The 10,800-nt window shown below is 59.7% G+C and overlaps 3 protein-coding genes across 4 annotated transcripts; all 3 read left to right on the forward strand.

Moving 5' to 3' along the window:
* The first annotated feature begins 37 nt into the window (after positions 1–37).
* LCAT (lecithin-cholesterol acyltransferase) lies at positions 38–3,726 on the forward strand. The gene is made up of 6 exons (XM_012742453.3): positions 38–337; positions 1,041–1,197; positions 1,276–1,391; positions 1,494–1,589; positions 1,676–1,900; positions 3,130–3,726. Exons 1-6 carry the CDS (start codon positions 187–189, stop codon positions 3,702–3,704), a joined length of 1,320 nt encoding a protein of 439 aa, XP_012597907.2. The 5' UTR covers positions 38–186; the 3' UTR covers positions 3,705–3,726.
* A 1,070-nt stretch (positions 3,727–4,796) lies between these two features.
* Positions 4,797–7,404, forward strand: PSMB10 (proteasome 20S subunit beta 10). 2 transcript variants are annotated; one of them, XM_012742456.3, is made up of 8 exons: positions 4,801–5,119; positions 5,325–5,412; positions 5,507–5,604; positions 5,721–5,861; positions 6,088–6,203; positions 6,312–6,370; positions 6,962–7,113; positions 7,240–7,404. In XM_012742456.3, exons 1-8 carry the CDS (start codon positions 5,064–5,066, stop codon positions 7,349–7,351), a joined length of 822 nt encoding a protein of 273 aa, XP_012597910.1. In that variant the 5' UTR covers positions 4,801–5,063; the 3' UTR covers positions 7,352–7,404. The 2 variants fall into 2 exon arrangements, with proteins under 2 accessions (XP_012597911.2, XP_012597910.1); XM_012742457.3 differs by lacking the exon at positions 6,962–7,113 and having other exon boundaries at positions 4,797–5,119.
* A 958-nt stretch (positions 7,405–8,362) lies between these two features.
* CTRL (chymotrypsin like) lies at positions 8,363–10,659 on the forward strand. The gene is made up of 7 exons (XM_012742458.3): positions 8,363–8,444; positions 9,373–9,476; positions 9,561–9,640; positions 9,742–9,823; positions 9,961–10,141; positions 10,230–10,363; positions 10,446–10,659. The coding sequence occupies exons 1-7, from the start codon at positions 8,393–8,395 to the stop codon at positions 10,605–10,607; spliced, it is 795 nt and encodes a 264-aa protein (XP_012597912.1). The 5' UTR covers positions 8,363–8,392; the 3' UTR covers positions 10,608–10,659.
* The last annotated feature ends 141 nt before the right edge of the window (positions 10,660–10,800 follow it).

The following is a 10,800-nucleotide window of genomic DNA, read 5'->3' on the forward strand; positions in this document are numbered from 1 at the left end:
AGGGAAGAAGGCGGAACTGAACCCAGGCCCAGAGCCGGCTCCCGCAGCTGTGCCCTTTCCGGCAATCTCTGGCCACCCCCATGAGCCAGGCTGTCCCTCCCACTGGCCCTGGGGCCCCTCCTCCCCCCCTGCAGCAGATAAGCCGGCCCAGGACAGCTTAGTCTGGCAGCAGGCGCTAGGGCTGGGATGGGGCCGCCTGGCTCCCTGTGGCAGTGGGGGCTGCTGGTGGGGCTGCTGCTGCCCCCGGCCGCCCCGTTCTGGCTCCTCAATGTGCTCTTCCCCCCGCACACCACGCCCAAGGCTGAGCTCAATAACCACACACGGCCCGTCATTCTCGGTAAGCCCCCGCCAGGCCCCTGACGCACCAGGCCGGACCTTGGGAAGCCTGGGCCCCAGCGCCTGGTAACCAGCCCAACCAAGATCTTTCTGCCCCTGTAGTAGCCTGGATACCTGCCCCGGTGTGGGGAGGAGCCAAAGGCTTGTCCTGCAGGGAAGTTACCCTCTTCCCCCACCACACTGTTCCTGTGTCTCTGACTTGCCTGTCCCATGGGGGTGGATTGCGGCGTGGGGTGTGCCTGAGGTCTTGGCCAGGGCATTACAAGCTGCAGTCAGCTGCAGCCATGCTGGACCCTGGGCCAAGCCCCACCACTCCTCCTTTGGTCCCCATCCCACCAAGGACAGGATGCCCAGCCCAGGGCAAGAGAACAGGAGGGGTCCAACAAGGCCTGCCCCCACCTCCCCATACCTAGCTGCTGTCACCTTGGACTTTGGCAGCACTGGAGAGCGGGCTGGGTGTTTGCTTTGCACAGGCAGGGGTCAGTGGCCCTGGCCCCTGCACCTTCCCTTCCTGAGGGAAGTCTGGGCTTTGGGCTACTGGGGGCATTGTGGGGTGAGGGGTGTGGTCAGGAGAGCATGTATGTCCTTTGTAGCTGGGGCTTGAGCATGATGGAGGGGTGGGGCTGGACCTGGCAGCATCGGGGGGTGGGGGCTAGGGGCCACGGGGAACCCAAGGAGTCCAGAGTGAGGGCTGGTGCTCGTAGTGCCTGGCTGCTTGGGGAATCAGCTAGAAGCCAAGCTGGATAAACCGGATGTGGTGAACTGGATGTGCTACCGCAAGACTGAAGACTTCTTCACCATCTGGCTGGATCTCAACATGTTTCTGCCCCTCGGAGTGGACTGCTGGATAGACAACACCAGGTATGTGCCATGTGTTCTGCCCTGGCCCCCACACACTGCCCCTTGATTAGTAGCTGCTGAATGTCCCACTGCCTTCAGGGTTGTCTACAACCGAAGCTCTGGGCTCCTGTCCAATGCCCCTGGTGTGCAGATCCGCGTCCCCGGCTTTGGTAAGACCTACTCTGTTGAGTACCTGGACACCAGCAAACTGGCAGGTGGGTATGCTGGGGGACAGGGCAAGGGCAGGCTGTGGTGGCCAGCAAGGCTGGCCCATAGGAGTCATGGCCAGAGCCCCCAATGCTGCTGCCTGCCCCCAGGTTACATGCACACGCTGGTGCAGAATCTAGTCAACAACGGCTACGTGCGGGACGAGACCGTGCGGGCCGCCCCCTATGACTGGCGGCTGGAGCCCAGTGAGTATCTCTGTGGATGACAGGCTAGGGGTGGGGACAAGTGACCCCTGACTCCAACTGCCCTGACCCCACCCACCCACCTGCAGGTCAGCAGGAGGAATACTACCGGAAGCTGGCCGGGCTGGTGGAGGAGATGCACACTGCTTACGGGAAGCCCGTTTTCCTCATCGGGCACAGCCTTGGCTGCATGCACTTGCTCTACTTCCTGCTGCGACAGCCCCAGTCCTGGAAGGACCGCTTTATCGATGGCTTCATCTCTCTTGGGGCTCCCTGGGGTGGCTCCATCAAGCCCATGCTGGTCTTGGCCTCAGGTGAGATGGCCACTTAGGTGCTGGGGTGGGGGTGGAATGAAGCTGGTCCCAGGCCTGCCCTCACCCCAGCTTCTGCTCACGATGGCCTCTACCATACCTGGGGTATGGCCACTGCCACTGGTCCCCCAGAGCAATGACCCTGGCCTGGGCTATTAAGATGGCTCCTTCCAGAGTCTGTGTCAGTGATGACAAAGGGGAAGTAAACACAGGAAGTGAACCCCAGCAATCTGACCCAAGGCTTGTTCCTCATGGCACCAGATCCCGCCTACTCAGCTTTCAGTTACGTTCTACTCCCAGGAGCCCCTTCACCCAAGGATCTGATTTAATGAGGAGGGATCTGCCAAAGCCAGGCCAGACCCTAGGAGCCCCTCCTGCCCTTCTTGGAGACTGACATCACCTATTCGGCACGCCCTATATGCTGGGCACCGCCAGCTCAGCCTCCTTCCTAGGAGCCTAGCTCACAGTCTGGTGAGGGAACACTTAGCAGATCACTCCGTCAAAGTCAGACACAGACACCATCTCATTCCTCCCTTCCCAGAGCACAGCTCTGAGACCTGAGTAGCACAGGACACACCCCAGAGCTGACATGCATGTGCCTGGGGACAACAGCTAGCACCACCCCCACTGTCCACACACCTGTATCCTCAGGAAGCCCACACTGCCCTCTGTCTCAAAAAGAAAAAAAAAGGGTCTTGCTTTGTTGCCCAGGCTAGAGTGAGTGCCGTGGTGTCAGCCTAGCTCACAGCAACCTCAAACTCCTGGGCTCAAGCAATCCTGCTGCCTCAGCCTTCCAAGTAGCTGGGACTACAGGCATGCGCCACCATGCCTGGCTAATTTTTTCTATATATATTAGTAGGCCAATTAATTTCGTCCTATTTATAGTAGAGACAGGGTCTCGCTCTTGCTCAGGCTGGTTTTGAACTCCTGACCTTGAGCAATCCACCTGCCTCGGCCTCCCAGAGTGCTAGGATTACAGGCGTGAGCCACTGCACTGCCCTCTTTTTGAGGCACTACAGCTTGGCCCTATAGAGATGCCATCAAGGCTTCACAAGAAGCCTTCACTGAGCACCTACTGAATTACCAGGCTTGTTCGAGTTTATCGCTTTGAGTCCATGTCTGGATAGGGCAGGTACAACATGAGCACCCAGCCAAGCTTACACAGGGGGGCAAGTTGTGGGCCAGGGGTAGCCAGGCCTGGCTCCCCATCCCACCTTGTTCCATGTCCACAGGTGACAACCAGGGCATCCCGATCATGTCCAGCATCAAGCTGAGAGAGGAGCAGCGCATAACGACGACTTCCCCGTGGATGTTTCCCTCTCCCATGGCCTGGCCTGAGGACCACGTGTTCATTTCCACACCCAGCTTCAACTACACAGGCCGTGACTTCCAGCGCTTCTTTGCAGACCTGCGCTTTGAGGAAGGCTGGTACATGTGGCTACAGACACGTGACCTGCTGAAAGGACTCCCAGCCCCTGGCGTGGAAGTATACTGTCTTTACGGCGTGGGCCTGCCCACGCCCCACACCTACATCTATGACCATGACTTCCCTTACACGGACCCTGTGGGTGTTCGCTATGAGGATGGTGATGACACAGTGGCCACGCGCAGCTCTGAGCTCTGTGGCCGCTGGCAGGGCCTCCAGCCACAGCCTGTGCACCTGCTGCCCCTGCACGGGCTACAGCACCTCAACATGGTCTTCAGCAACCAGACGCTGGAGCACATCAATTCCATCCTGCTGGGTGCCTACCGCCGCGGTTCCCCTGAATCCCCCAGTGCCAGCCCAGAGCCCTTGCCCCCTGAATAAAGACCTGCCTTTGCTGCTATAAGTGCTGATGTGTGTTGGGGAAGGGGGAAGCACAGGATTCCCCACACCGGTTTCATGCATCACCAGCCACAAGTTCAGTGCTCTGGGGCCCCCCTGAGACGTGCAGCTTCCCACTGTCTTGGGTGAGCTGTTTGGGCAGCCTACCCCATTCCTGCCTCTGCTGGTGGGAACCAGAACCAGTTGCACCCACAGCCACGCAACAGGGGCACAGGGAGGGGAAGATCTGTCCTCCCAGCACCCAAAAGGGCAAGTGAGACAGGGCCTTTGAGTGCGGGGTGAGTGACAGCTATCAATCATTTCATAATTATTAAAGAAGCTAAGTGCTCTCAGAAAGTTTAGCAAGCAGCAAGAGGCTGAGCCGTGTGAGTCAGGGGAGGCTTCCAGAGGATTGGTGCCTCTACTGAAGTCAGAAGGGTAAGAAGGGTAACATGGGCCATTGGAAAGACACTTCGAGCTAAGAGCAGTGTGCAGCTGCTGATGGATTTTAACCAAGCAAAGACTGGGACTAGATTTCCAATCTAGAAGGACCCTCGTCCTGTAGGGTAGAATGTAGCCTGGTGGTGGGGGGATAGGAAGTGTGGGGTAACCAGGGAGGCCAGTGCAAATCCAGGTGGGAGAGAATGCTAACCAAGACTAGCAGTCTAGAAGAGAGATACATGCAGATAAGAGGTCAGGGGGGGGGGGGGATGAAATAACAAGGCTTGGTTGGCCATGGGTAGAGCCCAGCATGCCTCCAGGCCACTAGATGGTCAGCCATGGTGCCCCTCTTGAAAGAGGGAAGATGGTGCCCGAGGTAGGGAAGAATGGAAGGACCAGCGTCATTGTGGCTAAGGAGCAAGCCTCAGTGTTTGAGGTTCCCGGGAGGAGGCAAAGGCAAGAGTTGGAAGATGTGACAAAGGACAAAAATCAACCATGCCCGATGCTGTTGGGGGGCCAGTAGCAATGTACAGACAGAGCCAATCATCTGACAGCTTTAGAGCATTTGGGACCAGAGGTTGGTTAGAGTTGGGGTAAGAGAGGTGGGGCTCAGACTGGAAGGGGAGGAGGAGCTGGCCAGAGGGAGAGGTGCTTCCCTCTGACCCAGGGTGCAGCATGGAGGGCCTAGCAAAGAACATCACCCTTTTCCCAACCTGCTCTGGATCAGAGGTGACCGTGAAAGTGAAAGAAAAGATGCAGAAAGCAGCCAGCACCTCTGAGGAAGGGTGAAGGCGAAAGTGAAAGCAGGAAGAACAGACGTGGAGCCCTGGAGAGGCTGAGTCGGAGGCCTTTCTTGCTCCCCGCAGACCCCTCTCATCTGACCGATCCATCGACCCCCTGATTGGCCCCTGCCCGCCCGACATGCTGAAGCCAGAGCTGGAGCCACGAGGGGGCTTCTCCTTTGAGAATTGCCAGAGGTGAAGGGGGGAGGGTTCGTCCTGAGCTGCATAGGCTTGGACGTGGGCCTTCTTCCTGGCTGGGGGTGGGGTGAGGGAGAGTGTGTTGGAAGACTTGGGTTCCAGGCTGACCCCCGGAGATGAAGGAGACTGGGACAGGGTCCGGGGATGCAACAGGAGTTTCAGAAGCAGAACTAAAACCCAGGCCTTTCCCCTCCGTTTCCAGAAATGCATCACTGGAACGCGTCCTCCCGGGGCTCAAGGTCCCTCATGCACGCAAGACCGGGACCACCATCGCGGGCCTTGTGTTCCGAGTAAGCACTGGGAAAGGACTGGCGGGCTAGAGGGGCGGCCGGAGGTATCCTGCGGGCACTTAGGACTTAGGCAGTGGCCCCTCCCATTCTCCAGGACGGGGTCATCCTTGGCGCAGATACGCGGGCCACTAACGATTCAGTTGTGGCGGACAAGAACTGTGAGAAGATCCACTTCATCGCCCCCAAAATCTAGTGAGAATCCCCCAACCCCATTCCTGCACAGAAGAAAAACCGTCCCCTCTTTCCCACCCCGGTCCAGTCCTCACACATCCTAGCCCTGCCCGCACCGATCCTCCCTTTGCCCTCAGCTGCTGTGGGGCTGGCGTGGCCGCCGACGCCGAGATGACCACACGAATGGTGGCGTCCAATATGGAGCTGCACGCGCTGTCCACGGGCCGCGAGCCCCGCGTGGCCACGGTCACCCGCATACTGCGCCAGACGCTCTTCCGGTGCGGGGACTCGGCTAAGTGACCCTGGGAGGGCCATTGCGGGGCGGGCGGGGCTGACAGGCGGGACAGGGGACAGGGCGGAGCTGCGACGTGCCAGTAAACAGGAAGAGGCAGGCCTAAGAGAAGCTGGGCAACAGGAAGGGGCGTGGCTAGGATCCGGGGGCGGGGTCGTGGGGAGGCGGGGCCTGGGTCGCGTTCGCGGCCGACCACGCCCACTCACGAATAGGTACCAGGGCCACGTGGGTGCGTCGCTGATCGTGGGTGGCGTAGACCTGGCCGGACCGCAACTCTATGGCGTGCATCCCCACGGCTCCTACAGCCGTCTGCCCTTCACGGCCCTGGGTGAGCGCTACCACTCCTTCTCGAGCCCTCTCCCTGTGACCCTGGCCTCACGTTTGTCCCCCAGCCGGGGTGGCCAAAGCTGACCTCAGGTGTCCCTCCCGCCTGCAGGCTCCGGCCAGGACGCGGCCCTGGCGGTGCTGGAGGACCGCTTCCAGCCGAACATGACGGTGAGCAACCTTGACCCCCAGTACGTGGTCTCTGGTGGGCGGTGCATCCGGGAGCTGGAGGAGTGTAGAGGGACCCTGGCCCAGTATGGAGGTCGGGGAAGGTTTCTCAAGAGGTGACAAATGAGCAGTGAGTAGAGTGAGGGCGAACTGTGGTCCCAACAGACCACCGTCCAATACCAAAGCTCGGATGGCCGGGAGAAGTGGAAGGTCCCAAAAGGATCCTTTGGAGCCGACAGAGGAGGAAAAGGCGGGGGCTTCTGGATTTGGTTTGGGGTGATGGAAGGCTCCAGAGGTGGCTAAGGCTCAGAGAGACAAACCCACTGGGGGCTGAGGGGCAACACTAGATTGGGTGGGTGAACAGGCTGCTGGAAGGGGAGCCATGAGCGTAGGTGATTCTGGGAAGTTTGTAAAGAGCAATGGGCAGAGGGGACACCGGGTCTCAGGAGCGAGGGAGGCAGAGACCTAGGAGGGGAATCTGGGGTGGACAGGAGGGGTGTGAGCAAGTGGTGAATAGTCTGGGCTTCGAGATTGACAAACTGCCCAGACTGTAGCCTGAGTGACACCATAGGCCTCACATGCACATCACCATAGCTGGAGGCTGCACAGGGGCTGCTGGTGGAAGCCATCACCGCAGGGATCCTGGGTGACCTGGGTTCTGGGGGCAGCGTGGATGCATGTGTGATCACCGCGACTGGCGCTAAGCTTCTGCGGACACTGAGCTCACCCACCGAGCCCGTGAAGAGGTGGGAGCTGGGGAGATGGGGGACCACAGGGAAGGGTCGGGCATACCTGGGGAGATGGGGCTGCAAGAGGATGGGCCAGGCCACGTGATGGGCCCAAGTCGAATGGCTGCCCTTCCTCCCTCTCAGGTCCAGCTGCTACCACTTTGTGCCTGGAACCACAGCTGTCCTGACTCAAACAGTGAAGCCACTAAACCTGGAGCTACTGGAAGAAACCGTGCAAACTATGGAGGTGGAGTAAAGTAGGCTGGGGCTCAGACCTTGGAATAAACCCAGAAAATGCAAAAACCTGAACAGATGGCTGTGTCATTCTTGGGTGGAGTGGGGCAGGCAGCCAGCGGGGCTCTCTGATTGAGGTGTCCCTGCAGGGCCACCACTAAAGTGCCTGGCATAAGAGGTGCCCTTCACCTATCACCTCAGGCATCTACCCCTCCAGGACCCCAGCCCATCCAGTCTCCCCAAACCTCCCTTCTGACTCCAACCGAGGAGGCTCTCCCTCCCCCCCTTCCCCCTCCCTTGCCTCGCTCTCTAGTCCACTGGGGACGGCTGAAAACTCAAAGACTCCACGTACTGCCTCTCCCTAAAACCCTTCCCTGGCTCCTCTGTGGCCCAGGACAAAGCCCACACCTCTCAAGTCAGGCCCCCCAGGGGCCCCACCGAGGGCTAAAGTGCTGACAGAGCAGCTGCTCCCCAACTCCAAGGGCAAGTTCTCACCAAGTGCGCCTCGCCCCTGCAACGCTTAACCTGCGACGCTTCAGATGATGAGGCTTACCTGGGCTGCGTACACGAAGCTGGGCACACGCTGGGCTGTGAAGTAGGGAGACTGACTCCAAGTTTTCTGTGCTGATGGGGTCACGGACTGTCGTAGGGAGAGATGGCATTTATCCAACAAGCCTTTGCTGAGCACCCACAGAGCGTCACACCCAGAGTACCCCGATAGCTGTGGGAGGCACTTCTGATCCCAGCCACCAGGTTGTTATTATAGACTTCATTTAACCATCTGTCTTTGGTACCCAGTGCTCAACTCTTAAAACGTGAGTGGTTCAGGGAGCCAATCAGAGGCCAGGCTTTGGAGGTGGAGGAGGTGAGAACCTCACACCTGTGCTCTGTCTGATAAGCCCAGGCCTGGGTGCGGGGACCTTGGCCTAAAGAGGCTCTATTGACTGGGGCATGGGAAGGGGCTGAGCACACACAGCTGGCCTGGCCATGGGCCCAGAACTTTAGCTCAAGGACAAGAAGTCCTATAAAGCCAGGTCCAGCTGTCGACCTCACACCTGCGACAATGCTGCCACTCAGCCTGACCCTTAGCCTGGTCTTCCTCGGCTCCTCCTGGGGTGAGTGGGCCTGGGCTAGGACCAGCCCCGGCTGAACAGCCCTGGGGACCCCCACTCCCAGCACCAGCCCAGGGGCCCCAGCTGGCTGGAAGGGATGCAGGTGGACAGAGTGGGCACAAGAAACGGGATGTGCCAGGGCAAGGGAGCAGGAATGGGCCCATGGGGCTGGGGTTGGGGGGGGGGCAAGAGGTGAGCCAGGGCCAGTCTCACAAATGGGACCAGAGCTTAAGCCAGTACCAGGAACCTGGGAGGGTTTAGGAAGCTGAGACAGGAAGGTTGGCCACATAGTTTAGGAATAACCCTCTGGCTGCATGAAGGGTTGAAACTGTCCAGGCCTGGAGGGAGCAGAGGCACTGGAAGAGACTATCCCAGGGTCAGGAGAAAGGGGGCCTGGGCCAGAGGGCTGGGGTGGAGATGTGGAACAGCGGGCACTAGGTTGGAAAGAAATGTGGAAGAAGCCAGGTGCCATGGCTCACCCCTATAATCCTAGCACTCTGGGAGGCGAGGCAGGAGCAAGGCTTGAGGTCAGGAGTTCAAGACCAGCCTGAGCAAGAGCGAGACCTTGTCTCTACTAAAAATAGAAAAATTAGCCGGGTACTCAGGAGGCTGAGGCAGGAGGATCACTTGAACCCAGGAATTTGAAGTTGCAGTGAGCTAGGCTGATGCCACTGTACTCTACCCAGGGCAAGAGAGCGAGGATCTGTCTCAAAAACAAGATGTGGAAGAATGGGCAGGATGTGGGGCTGGTTGAGTGGGGACAACTGAGATAGCCGTGCAGGTGCTCAGGGGGTATGAAGGGAAGGGGTAGTGCTGAGCCCTCTCGATTTGAACCTCTCTGGGGTGCACAGCCTGGGGACACCCCGGGCAAGGCGGTGGGGAAAGGTAGGCTGGGGTGTGGGGAGCAGGTTCTCACCAGTCCCATGGCTAGGCTGCGGCGTTCCTGCCATCAAACCGGCACTGAGCTTCAGCCAGAGGATTGTCAATGGGGAGAACGCAGTGCCAGGCTCCTGGCCCTGGCAGGTGTCCCTGCAGGTATGCATACCGTAGGGGTGGGGCAGAGTCCTGGGTGCTTCATGCCTAGGCGTAGCCTGAGCCCACCCCCACCCCTGACCCCAGGACAGCAGCGGCTTCCACTTCTGCGGTGGTTCTCTCATCAGCCAGTCCTGGGTGGTCACCGCTGCCCACTGCAATGTCAGGTGAGCACCTGCACTCCACCGGCCCTGCCCCAGCCCACCCCCTTCCCCTGATGCCCTTCCCTCCGCCCAGCCTGAGGCTGCCAGCCCCACTCTCTCCACAGCCCTGGCCGCCACTTTGTCGTCCTTGGCGAGTACGACCAATCCTCTAGTGCTGAGACTGTGCAGGTTCTGTCCATCTCGAGGGTGAGTGCCTGGGCACAGGCAGGGAAGGAAGAGTGGGCAGTGTAGGTGGGTGGGCCCTGGCTTCCCCACTCAGCATCCAGCAACCCTGGGTGCCTGTGCCCAGGGCGCCCCTACACAGCCTCCTCCTGGCCCCACAGGCCATCACGCACCCCAGCTGGAACCCCTCCACGATGAACAATGACCTGACGCTACTGAAGCTCGCCTCGCCAGCCAAGTACACAACACGCATCTCACCAGTCTGCCTGGCGTCCTCAAATGAGGTGCTGACCGCAGGCCTCACTTGTGTCACCACCGGCTGGGGCCGCCTCAGTGGCGTGGGTAGGAACTTGAGCCAAAGATCTGGGAGGGAGGGCTGGGGCGGGGATAAGCATCCTGGGCTGGCCTGACCACCGCTCTTGGCCGGCAGGCAACGTGACACCAGCACGTCTGCAGCAGGTGGCTCTGCCCCTGGTCACCGTGAATCAATGCCAGCAGTACTGGGGCTCACGTATCACGGACTCCATGATCTGTGCAGGGGGCTCAGGTGCCTCCTCGTGCCAGGTGAGCACCAGCACCCTGTCCTCTGCACTGTCCCATGGCACACCTCCCCAGCCCCCCACACTGCTCCCTTCTTCCCTCTCAGGGTGACTCCGGAGGCCCACTTGTCTGCCAGAAGGAAAACACGTGGGTGCTTATTGGAGTTGTGTCCTGGGGCAGCAGCAACTGCAATGTGCGTACACCTGCCATGTACACTCGGGTCAGCAAGTTCAACACATGGATCAACACGGTCATAGCCTCCAACTGAGCCCACCACAGCCCTCCTCCCCATCCCAATCTGATAAAGACCCTAGGCTGTGTCCTCTCGTGTATCCTTGTCTGTGCTGCTGGCTCAGGGGAAAGGACAGGCTCTTGAGGGTCCTACTCCGCACTCGGGCTTTGTCTTCTGGCATGGAAGGGGCTGAGGAGTCAGGCTCGTCCTAGAACAGCCCAGGCTGCGG

The sequence above is a fragment of the Microcebus murinus genome, chromosome 20, assembly GCF_040939455.1.
Source record: "Microcebus murinus isolate Inina chromosome 20, M.murinus_Inina_mat1.0, whole genome shotgun sequence".
Classification (NCBI taxonomy): Eukaryota; Metazoa; Chordata; class Mammalia; order Primates; family Cheirogaleidae; genus Microcebus; species Microcebus murinus.